Here is a 16,590-nt window from a genome sequence, read left to right as displayed (position 1 = left end):
TTAATACACAGTACTGCCAGCCCTGTCTGCAATTATCACGAAACATGACAACCTGCAACTAGTAGTTAGCTGGCTTGGGCCCATCTGCACTATATCCCTAAGGATATAGTAACAACTGCTAACCCATAAACCATCATGAGACTAAAGGAATATTAACATGTAAATATGGGACCTTGTTTTAATTTCGTGAATCACTGAAACCAGTTTGCTTCTGGCTTATTTGAACTGGCACTTCCCTGAAACAAAGCCAGCTCTTCCACTCTAGTGGCAAAGGGAAGCTGGGAAGGGGAAGGGAGTTGTGCTTTTTGCTGTTCCTGCTTGCTTCAGAGACCTTGATATGTTTCCAAGTGCAGGTACATACTAGGGCATTCAGGTACGGGCATGAGGAGTGCTGATGTGGAAACAGTCTGTGGCATCCTGCTCTCTGCGGCTGATGGATACGCGGGGAGTTAATGCTGCTTTCAAGCTGCATTAACTCCTGCAGGATCCCCGCGGCAGCTGGTGCCGTGCAGCTGCAGAGAGCCCATCAGCGGCAGCACAGTTCCCAAGGGGAAGTTCTCATGTGTTATCCATGAAGTTGTTTGTGTCCCCCCCATGTGGAAGGGACCTCATGCTTTTGGTGGCTACTGTGTATTGGTTTTAGGAATAAGCTCCTCAAGGGGCAACTGTGCTCGTTACTAATAAACTGCCCTTGCAGTTGAGGGCCTGTTTAGAGAAGGCTCCATTTAGACTTGGATCCACCTTGTTTACATTGCTTAGTTCCCGAGGAGACATGTACCTCCCGATGCTCTCACGTAACAAAATCTATGCTCAGGGTTGTTTGGCGGAGGTGATTTTTTTTCTTGTTCAAACAAACCAACAGCTCAAAATGCAGGTACCATCTTTTAAATAGGGAGATCACATAACAACTGGCCTGGCACCCAGCTCCGTATGCTATTATCTAGGATTTACGGTCTCCATTTCCTACTCAAAAAAAAAAAAAAAAAAAAAAAAAAGGCACCCAGACGGTGCAAGGGGAGCCAGCTGATGGCGGAGCAACCAGGGGGGCTGGCCGGCAGTATCCTTCCCGCAGCGCCAGGCAAACAACCCTCACGCAACGTGGGGGACCCCTCAGGCCTGTGGGGGCCCAGGCCAGTCCCCGGCCGCCCCCCAGGGCTGGAGGAGGGGTTTTAGCGGGAGCCACCCCGGCCCCTCTCAGGCGGCGCCGCCGCTGCCAGGCCGCAGCGCGGGTGCCGCAGCCGCCGTGCCGGTTGCTAGGCAACTCCGCCCCTCAGCGCCGTTCCCTGCCCGCGGCCCCCGCTCGCTGCCCGCGCCGCCATTGCGGGGCAGCGGCCCCTCAGGGGGGCCCTGCGGGCGCCTCCCCGAGTAGGGAGGTTTGGGGTCCTTAGCCCTCCGCCCATCACCGGAGCGGCGTTGGCCCAGCTTCACCGGCACAGCCTGGCATGGGTTTATCTAAGTGACAAGCGAAAAGGGCCGTTTTGGTGCCTAAATGCAGAGTGTTTGCATTAAAAGGCAGTCAGAGATGATAAAGGCAGTAACGCAGTGTATTTACTGCCATCACTCGTCAGTAAGTTCAGAATCATGATTTATGTTGCTTGTCTGAAATTGCTTGGTAGTTCTTACAGGAACATTAAACTCTCCTAACTGGTGGCTTCTATCCAGAAGGATATAAATTATATATGATTAAATTTTCTGTAGCTATGATGTAGTTAAGATTAATGAAGATTTCATTCTAAACATCTTTACATAATGCCCATACTGGGAATGTTAAACTAAGGGTTGTGGTTTGTCAGGGAAGAAATCACAGCATGTTTTATTAACAGCATAAGCAGTCAGCACATTCCCCTATTCAGGCATCTGGAAATATCTAGCTCATCCCATACATATGGCACTTCTGTTATCATTACATCTTCAAATTGGGTAGTCACTCTCCCCACACAAACACACTAAAAATGGATATATCTCTAGCCTGACACTTACTTACACAAGAACGTACTTAAGGGAACGTGTTTGTCACAACAGACAACAGGGCAAAGATTGATGTGATGGAAGGCCTGCCTCAGCTAGATGGCCAAAAGGCCTTAGTCACTTAACCAGCTTCATTAGGGATTTGGTGAATGCTGGTCTCTCAACACTTAGTCTCCCTCATTGATGGGAGACAAAAGGGAAACTTGAACTGTTTTCAGTTTTTGAAGTTTCAACTCTTTTGAATCGTAGGTACAAGTTGCCCTTTGTTCGTTCCTCTGGTCATACTAGAACAGTGGAGGAGCTCATCTGAATCTGGCATGAAGCTTATTTCACTGTATCCAATAAATAGTTAAAGTGGTATTTTCATTTAGTGAAGAAAGATACTAATTGTCTAATGCTAGAAAGAAAGACTTAAGAGCCTCCTATCTGGAAAAGCAAAGAGCTTTTTTCTTCATTCACTGACTTGGTTGAAAATCAGCAGTTGTTCAGAAACCATTTCTGATAAGGGAGGAAAATGTTGTGCATAACTATAACCAAATACAACTCATGGCCATTTATTGCCTAACAGCCAGTAAGCAGTAAAGATAATGGTCAACCAATTTTTATCAATGTAATTTTCATACTTCCAGGAGTACATCCTGTCGTAGCCCTATGAGCAGTGCCCTGAAGTAGCTTTTAAAGATGGTGAGAAAATTGATTTGAAGGAACCTCCAAACTTTCCCAATAGAGATCTTTATCTATTTTATATTAGATGATCCTTGCCACACATTTTGCATAATATGCGGCCCTGACATATAGTCCACATTGAGAGGCAGAGGGTGATGCTGGTCACCTCCTGATCTACGAATAGCAGTCCTGAGGCTGCTGTACCAGCACGCTGGCCCAATGCAATCTCTAGATTTTGTTGCGTCTGGGCACTTCAGTGAGCCTTTTTGCTTTTCTATCCTAGCTATACTGTGTTGTACACCAAGTGCAGGATCTGTGTTTACATTTGTTGACCGCACGATGTTAGAGTTCTGTTCAGTTCCAGAATTCAAGCACTGAAGACCCTCTTATACTCAGGAATGTTAAGCCGTATTGAGCTTTACAGTTAGAAACACTAAAATTTGGAAGATGCTGTCGATAGTCAGCTAGTCCCTTCCACTCTAAAAGTAAGGGGAAATTAAGTCTCTTAACTACTTTTCCACAGTGTGACAGATCAGCTGTTTGCTCTGGCTGAAATCCAGTCACTTACTTGTAGTTTTCAGCCAGGGCAGTGAACTGATCTGACTGAAGTTTAGCTGTAGAAGTGCTAAAGCCAGCACAGTGGGAAATGACCAGAGTAAGAATGAATGGAGAATGGGACTGTCCCTTCTGATGTCACTATCTCATATTGGCTTAAGGTTTTTCTGAAACTGCAGTTTCAAAGGTGACTTGCTAGTTACCCATCTATTTTAAATGTTGGACAATATGTAGGAAGCTGTATTTTTATATAGCTCTTCTAAGAGCCATTTGGAAGAATGTGTTGTATAGAAACACCTACTGTTCATATCTCACCATTCAGCACACAGATACTGCATGAAGAGACCTCTGTCAGAGCTTGGATTACTGAGCATGCAATGCAGCGCAATATGAAACACAAACCTCAAGCACAGGAAAAATGATTTTTATCAGCTGTCTACTGATTTCAACAGTGAAGTAGTGAGACCATAAATCTTAGCAGAGATCCTACACGAACTGTAAATCTTCTCCCTTCAGACGGAGTAGTCATACAGTTTTTCATGCAATGCCATAGGATGCTGAAGCATCCAAAAGGGTGTAGCCCTTTGAGACAGAATGATATTTTTCCAGAATTTATTTTATCCATGTGTAGGAATAGTGGTGGTGGAAGGTGCAAGTAGGAGAATGGACTAGAGAATGGTTCTTTTAAATTTGGTTGGTTTAATTTCTTCGTGTTGGGCTACGGGAAAATAAAAGTAGTTGGAAGGAGAAAGAGGTGAGTAAATTAAATCTTGGGGCAGATCTTGCCTATTCCACACCAATACTTCCTGAGGCACTATCTTCTCTTCCTCTGTAAAGAATCCTGTAAGATTTTTCATACTTGTGATGGGACCTTTGCTCTGTCCCCCACTGACTTTTGGCAAACTTTCTCAACCAAAAGTGACTGCAGTCAAAACCCATTTCTTTTCTGCTTCTGTAGTATGTAAACAATAAGCTTTTGTTTCCTTGAGGCAAAGGAATAATGCTTTGATGTTTTCTTGTTAGCTATGTTTTTATTGCTGCGGTCTGAATTCTCTCCAGAAGGCCCCCATCAATTAGAAGAGTAGTACCCAAGTTGGTCATGGTGTTCCAACTAGACTTTGCAATGCTCGGAAGAGTAGAAGACCATTTCACAAGTTTATAAATCAAGTTTTTTTTTTTTTTTTTTTGCAAGACACGTTTTTAGTCATGCTTGGTTTCTGATACAGTGAGTACTCCATATATTTTTCTGCAGAACTATTCCATATATTTTTCTGCAGAATTATTGGTAAGTTTTTCTACCTTGCCCTGTAATTTTCCAATGGTTATTTAAATATAAATATAAAACTTAGGACTTACAGCTCTTGAATTGCATCATTTTTTGAGACCTATTTCTTCTTTGTTAGGACTTGTAGTCCTGCCAGTTCCACATAATCAGCAAAGTTAGCAAACAATTTTTCCTTCTTCTAGGATCACTATGAGTAATTCAGTAGTTACAGTAAATATTTTAGGTAGCATGGAGAGAAGAGGCAACAAGAATTTCTTTAGATTCAGTGTATGGGATTAAATGTGTAGTATTTAGAAGACAGAACTCTCTTCCCAATTTCTCTCTTCTTCTCCCTCTGTTTGCTCTTTAAAAGCAAAAATTACTATTTTATTTTAGAGCATAAACTTTTTTTTTTTTAATTTAAGATTAATTTTCTTAGAGTAGTATTTTGAAAACTACAGCAAATTCCAAAGTAACCTACACTTTGGTCATAGTTGCTAATTACCATTATATTTTTGGGACAGATTTTATTTGAAATTTGTATTAATTGTTTCAGCAACGAAAGTAGAAATACGCCAATGTAATTTGCTCCAGTCACAAATTTAGGAAGCATTGTCAAAGAAGGAGAAAGCTATTCTGCAGAAAAGACTAGATGGGCTTGATGATTAGCATTACTGGAATGAGATGAAATTCAGAACTATAAATGAAAAGGCATGCACTTAGGGACAATTCTGTTAGAGTACAGGAACACACAGCTGGGAATAACTGAGAGTAAAAGGATCACAGAACCACAGAGTGATGGCAAGTTGCCACTTGTGCATTTTAATGCTCAACCTTAACATTTAACACACAGTTTAATTTTTACAGAGTTTTGAGAAGAAGCACTTTTTTTTCTTTTTTTTTTATTATTTTTATTTTATTAATCAGGGTTATCTATAGATGAAGGGCTCCTAGACATCCTGGAAATGACCCAGAAGTTTCTCAGCTCTGTCCAGTCAAAAACTCATTCCCTGTCATGTAGAATTTCTTTACGTGTGACACAGAACACTTTTTCCACTCTGCCTTTTATGGGGACCATGAGTGCTTCTTCACTGCATGAATAGAAAATAGGACAAAGTCCACTTCACGCTTTCAGACATGCCAGAATAGTGGGAATGTGGATACCACCGGTGATAGAACTAGTCATAAAGTTTATCCATGGCTGTGGGTAGGAAATTAGACAACAGTTGAATGTTAACTATTATCAGAATTCGTGTTATTCCATATTTATATTTTAGGTAGTTTTTGATGTGAACAATGATTTTTAAATGTAAGTTACATTTGATTGGTTTTTGATTGATACTTACTGTTCGATTTAATCGTTATCTCTTCCTATCTCTATTAATTTTATCTATCACATTTAATATAGCTATGTAGCATCCAATTAATACTTTTTAACAATTGTTACTAGTTTCTCTGCCTGTACTACTGTGGTCTCCTCTTTAGAAATATATATATTTCTCTTTTAGATTGCAAAGACCATATTGCATTTCCTTCCCATCTGTGTCTCTAAAGTGCTTGTTCTTTTCACCTTACAGTCTAGCAAGACCCTAGACCCAAGTATCTAAGGCAGTGGGATAGTGTCCCACTGGCTGTTTTCTTTTCGTCTGTACTGTTCACTGTTTTTCCTAACTCAGTGCCTGTAGATTGTATAGCACAGGTGGAAATCAAATTGAGGTCTCAACTAATTTCTGACCCATATCATAAGTAATAAATAATCAGACTAATCATACAGTTTAATGTAGTATAACAGTAGTGGCAGAGTGAAGCCCCTTTTCCATATTGTGTGGATTACCCAAGCTTTTCAGGTACTTGGTTTATTTTATCTTTCATAAGCAGCTGCATAAACACATATACACATCCACATTTATTAATAATCAACATCCTTTTGTAGTTAGAAGCTGCTTTACCCCTTCTGTGAATTTGTGCTGTCTCATAATCCTCTTATTTTGAAGCTGCAGAGCAGCTCCAAGTAAACCACGGTCCTAAGAGGAGCCAGCCAGAAGTTGTCATCCAAAGCTTTTTAACCAAAAAAACTGATTGCATAGAACTGTTTGCAAAATTGCTATGGATTTCATTCAATCATTTGTGAAAGTAGAAAACCACATCAAAAGACTTTTCATTCTAACAGTGCTTTTACTATAATCTTAAAATATTCTGTAGTGTTTAAATGATTCAGAACCAATTCATTACTTCTGATGTGATTAAATTACATTTGTTGTTTGACACACTTGTTCTTAATTGCTTAAAAGTTTTGAAAACTCTCTTTTGATCCAATCAAACTGTTCTTTCTCTTGCCACAATTGCCAAAGAACCAAATTATCAATATTTGTCCTTCTTTTCACTGTCCTCTTTTAAATGCCACAGAAGTGGCTTTTCTTCTGCTTTTGTGTTCTTTCCTTCTCCAACCTTTCTCACTTTATAGTGACCCTTTACTTTTTATTACTTTCCACAGCTTCTTTAATCCTTTTCACAGCTCAAGGAAAGGAGATGGCAGAGGGACCGAAATAAATGACTACCGGAAGGTCTGAATCTCTAGGTACAGGAATGTGTTGCTTGAAAAGTTTGAAAGAGATTTGGGTATGTGTGAGAGTAGGAGGGAAGGGCGGAATATTTCTGGTCATGAAAGACAGAGGATAGAATAGTGGTATCAATGCAGTGGGAGAAAGAATGAACATCAGTAAGTGTAGAAAATACAGATTAAGCAGGAGAGAGAAAAGAAGTAAGATGACATTTAGGTTGTGTGCAGCCCAAAGCTGATTGACTTGCCACATGGGAAGGGCTTGTAGTGCTCCTGCTGGTCTCATCTTGTTCCCTACGGATAGTGGGTGATTACTGTACAGCAATTCTCTATTGCAGTGAACTTTACAAACTGCCACCCTTCCTCTGCGTTGCTGGGTTTCCCAGATTTAGAAAGAACACACATCAAATGTTCTATGTATGTATATTAGAAAACAGATACAAGTTTTGGTTGAAAATAAACCAGACTGCTGGGAGGCTCAGCAACTGCTTTGGTTGTACACTTGCCTGTGCAACCTCCATTTTTCTATTTCTCTTACTTTGCTATCCCTCCTACTTTCTTTTCTGTGTCACCTTCCAGTTTTAACAGCTATGGTCTCAACAGCAGTAGCTGCTATATATTCAAAAGAATTTTTGAGAATCCAGAGACCTGGCTGGTTATATAAAATTGAATATTTTAGTCCCTGAGTCTCAGCTTAAGCAAGTGTTCGAGCATGCAAAAATTCTTTACCATTTCTGACAGAAATTTATGGATATATATCAGTACCATCTAGTGGCAATAACAGTTACAACACCTAGTAGTCTCTCACAGGAAATGCCAGAGTTGACTTCAATATCCAGGATCCTTCAGCAGGAAGTTAGGTGTGGTCTGTAGAAGGAGAATTTTAAAAAAAAAAAAAAAAAAAGAAAGAAAGAAAAAAAGGAAAAAAAAGAAGAAGAAGAAGAAGGAAAAGACATGATGGAATTTTAGCTGCAGTCTTCCCTGGTGCCATTCCAAACCCACATAAGTGCAAGATTCTACACTGGTAATCAATTTTTAATTGTTTTCTGCAGTATTAAGACAAGATTATGCTTTTTTCTGTAATTGACTATAAAATCTGACAGGATTCTGCAGTAGGACCACTTGCATTTTCCTAATTAACCCTTCTGCTGCTACTGGTCTGTGCATGTATTCCAGCAGCAGTTTGCTACAGACCGTCCATGACAGAATGCACCAGGTGCATTTGCCCGCAGTGGAAGAGGATGTTTGCAGGGAGACCTGCAGGAGTTGGGATGTGTGTGGATGTCTATGTAGGTGTAAATGGCTATATGCATATGGATGAAAAGGAGGAGAAAGTATCCTGCCGCAGTTTATTTAGCAGGCTTCCAAAATAGGAATTTGTTGCAGCTGTGCTGGAGTATGTGTATTTAGAGAGACAGTAAAATAGGATCATACTGATTGTATTCTGACTATTGTATCATTTTAATTTGATAATTGTTTCCTGGGTTTATTTACTTATACAGAAGTTATTTTTTACTGCATTTTCTGTATTTTTAATGTGCTTACTCAGGACAAGGACTCTCGAGAAAAATGCGTGAAGGCTATGGCAGAGATCATGTTTATGATTTCATATTAAAGTATTTGCATTAGAAATATTTTCTGTTTGTTCTTTTTAACTGAACTGTCTGGAGACATTAAGAAAAGATGGTTCTGCTCTTACTACTGAAAATTGTTAAAAAATATATACAATTTATATGGTATCAATCCTAAAAGGTCAACAAGTGCATTATCTAATGATTAAATATAATTTTTGTTTAATTCAGCAATTCTTCCAGTGCACAGTGTGCTGCTAGGCAGGGGATCTGAATTCAGGTGCTTATGCCTGATCCCTTGTTTCCTGAGCTGGCAGCTCTGCAAAGGCAGCATATTTGTACCTGAGCAGAAGGAGCATCTCACATTGCTTTCAAGTGATCCCTTTGGCTTTATGTGGCAGTAGTGGATTCTGAGAGTGATTACTGGTCCATGTTGTTGTAGGGATGGTTGGTTCAAGTTACAGCTTTCAGGATTATAAAATGGTGAACTGACTGGAGTTTCACTCCTCAAAACTGAACCATAAACAATTCCGAACTGCTGGTGCCTCACTGAATGCGCTGGAAAATATCTCCTACTTTATTCATTGGATTGATCATAGGATTACCCTTGAAAAAGGCAAGATGATGTTATTGTGTTATATGTGACATTTTTATACAATCTTTTTTTTTTTTTTGACAATCTACCTTCACAAGGACTAAGAATTTTTTAAAGTAAATGTCACAAGAATTGATGCTTTCACCTCCAAGAGGTTAGCTGCAAAAGAAAATGGTTTGTCTAGAAAAAAAAAAAAAAAATTCACAGCAATCTCCTCTTGGATGATAATTACTGTCTTTAATAAAGATGTCCCACAGAAAATTCTATGAAGGTATATTCCTTTACATTGTCTATGGCTATTTGTTTTGCTCTAAAATGTTTGTTTTTGTTTTTGTTTTTTTTAATATATTTTTAGCACTTTTTTATGAGAGAGGCTAAGCAGTAATTAAGAGGTGCAGGATGAAAAGATGGCACAATCAGTGCTGGTACCACCAGGACCTGACAGCTTCCGCTATTTCACAAGAGAATCACTTGCAGCGATTGAACAGCGTATCAATGAAGAAAAAGCTAAGAAATCCAAACAAGAACGCAAAGATGATGATGATGAAGATGGCCCAAAGCCAAACAGCGACTTGGAGGCAGGAAAAACACTGCCATTTATTTATGGTGACATACCTCCAGGAATGGTGTCCGAGCCCTTGGAAGACCTGGACCCATATTATATCAATAAAAAAGTGAGTGTGTTGTACATGTCTATGAAACCTTAAGAAGATAAAAATAGAGCATACTCTCTCGCAGTCTCCTTTGCTTTACACTGTTTCGGACCCAGTCTTTATTTAAAATTACATTCCCCTGGCAGCTGATTTAATTGGCAGAAATCTCAGTTGTAAGAACCGAAGTTAGTAATGCAAGTTGGTGGAACCTAGTCTGTAGGTAGAGATGCATTTATGTTTATTTTGATATACTTGGCATGTTACTAAAATTTGTAGCTTTCAGTGTTTCATATGCGGGAAAAATCATGAAAAAGTAGCACAAGGGATATCTTTAGAATGTTATTATTTCATTAATTGTTCTGTTTTAGAAGTGAAAGGAGCAGATCTTCATCCTGAAACCCATCTGAAAGGTAGCTAGACACATCACTAGCTTTCATCACTATCGCACAAAAAGCCTAGGCTGCTTTCTCTTGTTCGTAAGAATAGGGAAGTATGCAAAGGTAATTTCTCAAGATATGCTGAAGATCTTCCTCTTTCCTCTTCGTTCACTGTATAGAGGAATCGTATATCCAATTTACATACTCTGTGTTAAAAGTTTTTCACAACCAGATTTATATTGCTCTGATTGTTATTAAAGAGGAGGTGGCAAAAAAAAAGAGGCAGGTAAAGAGGATGTAGAAATTCCTCTTGGAGTGTTTGCAGAAGTAATTCAAATAATATTTTATAGATTTTTTTTAATAAGAACATGTATTCTCTCTCTTTCTCTCTTTTTTTTTTTTTTTTTTTTAAACAAAATAATCTATAACAACTGTGGAGCCAAACGCAGTAGTACTAAGCTTTAGACTTTTGTCTGGATGGAATTAGGTTTCCTCCAGAACTCCATTTCCTTAAGATTTGGCATCATATGTATTGCATCATCATTATTCTACCAGAAAAGAAGAAATTACTGATGAATTTTCTGTCTCTGTCATTTTTTCTTGTTCTTTCTTTTGTTTTTCTTGTGGAATTTATCAAGTGAGTGAAAACAAATGAATTAAAAAACAACAACAACAAACCAAACATGAAAGCAAAAAATGACTGAAGAAAATGGAAGAAAACCCTCAAGAAATGTTAGGAGTCAAATTTGAACTAATTAAAAAAAATTAAAAAAAATCCTGCAGGAATTAGGGATTTACCTTATCACCAGTATGGACCTTAGAGACAACCTAGACAACCTAAACAGAGACAACAGCTTTAAAAACTAAGCTCTACCTTAAATTTTCATTGCAGAATTTCCAAATCTCAATTCATTCTATGGAGAATTGTGACTTAAATTTTCAATTAAATTTTAAGTTAAATATTGTGTTCTGCTCTCTTTACTCAAGTGGTTAATCCTGTTGAAGTCAGGAAGTACAGCAAATGAGATTTGGGTCAAAGTGCTGGTTCCTTTCCTTCCTGCTTTTCCAGTTCTGTAGTAATAAAAAAAAAAAAAAAAAAAAAAAAAATGGTGCTGGAAATGCTTAAATTAACACACGTATTATCATGGTTTGGAAACCAGAAAAGTAATTCTGCAATTTATTGTGAAAACGAAGTACATACCTTCTGAATTGCTTGCTCTAGAGTGAGAGACATACATAGCAATTGCCTTGATTTTTTTCAAAAGCATAGTGGTTTCTAGCTTGAGATGTAAGATTTCAAACTACACACATTGCAATCATATTTCTCCTGATATTTTTCTTAGTGTTCTTTGTATCTTTTTGAACATCTTTTTTGTGTATTTAGGTCAGGTTCCATTTTAATTTTTCAGTATGTCTTGGTTGGCCAGCACTGCAGAAATAATGCTTCAACAGATGTTTTGACAGAATAAAAGGAACAGAAGACGTGAGAAACTCTGATTTTGGGGTAGAGTTTCTTGAACTCAGAAAGGAGTATTAATGGAGTTGAAAAGCAATGATAAATAAGATAGCACATTAGAGACTCTTTCTTTCTCCTCTACAATTAAGTACCAAAGTATGGCTTGAGAATCAGCATGTATCTGAGAATGGAAATGTGTTCACTTTGGAAGAGCTAAAGTTTATGATTTCAAGCAGGGGGAGGCCTCATGTTTCCAGGATTTCAGCTGCTGTATTTGGCACACCTGCTCGGAAGGCAGAGCATAATCTTTGCAAATGCTGCCCTCTGATTCCAGCTGTGGTAGATGATGGCTCCTGGCAGTGCTCCAGGTTTGCATGGCTTATGTTCCCTTTCGGCTTTTTAGGGCTGCCACAAAGCTAACTAGATCCTCTTACCTTCAAAGCACATGAACTTTCACCCGTGTTTGGAAAGAAGAGATAATAGAAATAGGAATTTATCCAAATACATGGTAATCTAAATAATAATAATAATTATAATAATAATAATAATAAAAAAACATACTGCATATTAAACACTTTATCCTTCTTTATTTCCCAGGTTTTAAGGAAAAAATATTACATTTATAAATGCTTTTTTAATGTTAGCAGTATGCATGAGTTATTGATGAAACCATGGAGAAACAGTGAAAATACATGGATTATTGAATTCTGTATTAGGTAAAAGTAAAGCATGGCATAAGAAAAATAGAATTGCAGGTATGAAACTCTCAAAAGAAATAGTTCAAAAGAGAAGCAATATGTTATTCTTTTCATAGAGTACTGTGAAAACTATCCACTGCATTAATGTTATGTCCAAAAACTGCAGTTTCCTTTTTTGCAATTTCACCTTTGAAAATTATATCACTCCACACACTATTGTCTTAGTACTTTCATGGTGTGATAATTAATGCTGGTTATTTGGAATGCTGGTGATTAAATGATTCATTACAGTTTTTGAAAGTTGTGTACATCCGTATTTTTGTTATAAGCTGTAGAAAATATACGAATACCTCAGATATTAGTACCTTCGCCTACTACCTTTGCACCTTATGTACCTGTCTTTGTTTTCTAGCTAGCAATAGCAGGATTGCTTATGATTTCTAAATAAATGCTCAAAATGTTTTCATGCAAGTTTATTGATAGTAATTTGACTGGAGTCTGCTATATGTGAACTGGACAAGGGGATTGTGATTCTGGGGCAGGCAGGGTGGGGTGGGGAGGTGCAAATAGAAGAAAAGTCTGACCAAATACATTTCATTTCAATTATGAAATGAAAATTATTCAAGGTTTGAATTTGTAAACTGTTTGTTACTTGTTAGTATCTTTTAAGTGTTATTTTCCATTCTGTGTTCTTTTTTCCAGACCTTTATAGTATTGAATAAAGGGAAGGCAATATTCCGATTCAGTGCCACCTCTGCCCTGTACATGTTAACTCCTTTCAATCCTCTTAGAAAAATAGCTATTAAGATTTTGGTACATTCATATCCTTTTCAAGTGGTTAGTCTAAAATTGTAGTCAATGAGATGTTACTTAGTTTTTAAATCATTCTCTGATGCATGTTCCAAGATCAACAGGATCCATAGTGCTTTGTCCTTCTTCTCTCTACTGTTTCTCCCATCTTTTTTTTTTCTTTTTCCCTTTTTATTGTTGTGTTTGTTTGTCATTGGTGGAAGCCAGATATTAGAAGCCAGATAACCAATCATCTTCCTTTACATTTTTTCCTGTGTCTTTCTTCTTCCCCCACCTATTTATTTTTTTCCTTCCCTCTTATTTTTCATGTAATCCTCACATCTTTCATCTTTTCCCCTCCCACCACATTTTTTTCACAAACGGACATACTGCTCAAAATACTTTCAGTTCTTCACTGACACTTTGTGTTAAAACCAAATCTTTTATCCCAGTTATGTACTCGCATGAATATTTAGTGAAAATATGGTTTCATTATTCCTTTTCATTTTCATATTCAGATCCCACTTGCAGAAGGCTAGTTTGATAGAACTGCATAGGTTTCTTGTCTTACACATTCTCAGTCCGATATGTGTCCAGCCTGTATTTATTTCTTGATCATTATTGCCTTATGCATTTGTAATTCTGTAGATACTGTAATATCAGTCTTCAAGTAGGTCCCAATATTTCCACATTATAGGTAGAGATTTGCAAAGGTAAATGGTCATAATGTCTCATTTTGTCTTTCTCAGTGTTTTGATATGTGACTACAATGGGCATTCCATTGGTCTGGTCCCAAATACTGATACAAAGTCATTGAGGGCTTTGACTTCAAAAAGTTTTTTACTTAAGGAGAACATACGAATGTTTGCACATTTATATTTCAGAGAAGTCTACCATAACCACACTGAAAGCAGTTTTCTGTAGCATTACATAGAGGTATCTTAAGATCGTGTAGAATAAACTTTGGAAGGATTATGTAATAATTTTAATATAATGGAAGTCTGTTAATTATGATTATCTAATACGCATTGGATGTTGTTATCAACGTCTAGCCTACAAATGACTTCAGAATCAGTCATAACACTGCATAGTCTGTTTTATATTTGCTTGCTAAAAGTGCCACTACAAATAACTATTTGAGAGTTATGTGACATTCTGTAGCATGTAACAGAGCATTATTCAATTACATGGAGTAATGGAAGATCATGGAAGTAAGATGGTAGTAAATAGCTGTAGTGACCAAAGTCAGAATATTAAAAATCATTGTTTAACATTTTGGGAAGGTACATTCCAGTTATTTCTCGCCTGATGAAAGAATAGTGTGGATTTTCAACCGTGAGAGGATATTTCTTCAAAAGGGGATTTTTGAAGCCTACATTATGGGCTTGTGAAGTAGTCATAACACATTATTTGTTATGTTTTAGAATACTGTCTTTTCTCTTCTGCTCCTTTCACTTATTAATTATACAGCAAGAAGCTACGTTCCAAGTAAAAGATTTGAAATCTGTTTAATGAGATGAAAGACCTGGAGAATTGCTGACTGTAATGTCACTAGTTTGACAGTTCAGAAGGCAGAGGTATCTACTGTTGCTTGAAGGTTTTGTTTTGTTTGGTTAATGTAGACATATAAAGGGATGTGTGAGGGGAACATCACAGTACTTCCCACACCATAATACTCAGATTCCTAGAGTGGAGCACCGTGTCAACCTGCATTTTAGTTAAATAAACTAAAGCTCTTAAAATCGAGTTTTGCTCTCTCTCTAATTTTAGGTGATGGTGCCATCATGTGGACATTTTGTGTATCATTGTGCGGTTTTCATTTTGGTGTTCTATTTTCATTTCTAAGAATGTATCAGTCCTGTGAGTGAAGGTTTGTAAATCTAGAGCAGTTCTGTCACAATCAATGAAATTGTTTATGATTTGGAATTGTTCTGGAATTTGCTCTAGTTTTTTTTTTTCCTAATCTATATTACTAAAAAAAAGCGAAAACAACAACAAAAAAACTTACATACAGCAAACAGGTCAGCCTGTTTTGTCTAGGTCATCCAACAAAAATCTTTTTTTTTGTATTACTCCACTAGATTAGAAACCACTACTTTAAATGTTCACATTTTTATTTCAAAAGAAAGAAATCATCTAACATCCTCTTAAAGTTAAGTGGTTTTTTGGGTATATATATGTCTATCTTTCTTTTAATTTTTGGTGTGTGGTTGTCCTCTCTTAACTAAAAAGCAGTGACTATGGAGGCTTTAACATACTCATATTTCCTGAGCATCAACATAGCAGTGGAGGGATAAATAGCTCCTGATACTGGATATCTGCCAGGCCAGGGTGTTGTTTGATATTCTTTTAATGAGATTTTCTGGCTTACATTCCTTAACTCTTAACCTACATTATTCAGCATGCTTATCATGTGCACTATTTTGACCAACTGTGTATTTATGACCATGAGTAACCCTCCAGACTGGACGAAGAATGTAGAGTAAGTTAAATGGATTTTCTTTGACTAATATTCAGTAATCTGAAATAAACTGCTGTTTATCATGTTATATTAATAAGGATGGCATTTACTGACAGCAACTACTTTGTGGCATATGCTTTCAACAGCCATTCAGTTGCTAGTTTCTTCTGTGTAAATCAATATATTTTCTAACACTTCCCTCATTACAGATTGTTAAATTTCAATTCTCTATTTCCAATATTAGATGAGTAATATAAGAAGATGAATCTAGTCTTATGACCGTGCAAAAAAGTGGATGATAAATATTTTACGCTGCATTCTGTGTTGCGTCTTTGCAAGAACCTGGGGAAATGCACCCTCCTATCTCTATTGCAGCAGCCATTACACATAAAGAGTCCACTGGATGGCTTGTTTACTATTGTGCATCTTTCATTTACCAAAGACAGACCAATAATGAAAAGTTTGTATGAAAAATAAGCTATTACAAAAGTATTTAAGGGATTGGCTAATCCTCCCATAGGAAGTAACAGCTAGAAAAAGAAAAGTTCCAATATGGTATCAACACTTTGGTCCCCATATACAATTGGCTCAAATTTTGTGATGTTTCCAAGTCTGTAGACCAGAGTGTGAAACACTGCTCTTGATGGTGCTTCATTTTTGCAACAGCATTTTATGCTTCTGCTGCTTCTTCCCTCCTAACTGCTTTGGATGATAAGTACTAGTTTAATCTTTGGTAATCAACAGGGAAATCATAGGGCTATTAAAGACAGTGTAGGCATTCTCATTTTGAGTTCAATATGAACTACATGCACTCAGTATGTCTGGCATATTGTGAGGATTTATGAATAAAGATAGCTAGCTTGAATATTTCTTCATGTCATTATATTATGCCATTTATATATATAATGGAAATCCTGTCATCGGTTGAGTAAAGTTGTGCAGGAAAAAACATTTTTTTATAGTGATTGAACTGAAGA

At 37.4% G+C, this 16,590-nt stretch overlaps 1 protein-coding gene across 11 annotated transcripts in view; it reads left to right on the top strand.

Annotated features, from left to right (window-relative positions):
- Positions 1-16,590, top strand: part of LOC106029947 (sodium channel protein type 2 subunit alpha) — a 195,411-nt gene that overhangs the window by 128,368 nt on the left and 50,453 nt on the right. For 6 of the 11 annotated variants that reach the window (XM_066999708.1, XM_066999707.1, XM_066999706.1 and 3 more), the window contains 3 exons: positions 9,535-9,853; positions 13,066-13,186; positions 15,547-15,634. In XM_066999708.1, coding sequence (XP_066855809.1) covers positions 9,587-9,853; positions 13,066-13,186; positions 15,547-15,634 — 476 coding nt within the window. In that variant the 5' untranslated portion in view covers positions 9,535-9,586. The other 5 variants (XM_066999709.1, XM_066999712.1, XM_066999711.1 and 2 more) reach the window with 5 other exon arrangements.

Source organism: Anser cygnoides, chromosome 6 (genome assembly GCF_040182565.1).
Source record: "Anser cygnoides isolate HZ-2024a breed goose chromosome 6, Taihu_goose_T2T_genome, whole genome shotgun sequence".
NCBI lineage: Eukaryota > Metazoa > Chordata > Aves > Anseriformes > Anatidae > Anser > Anser cygnoides.
Note: the sequence above shows the minus strand (reverse complement) of the source record. Positions and strands in the feature narration are given on the sequence as shown.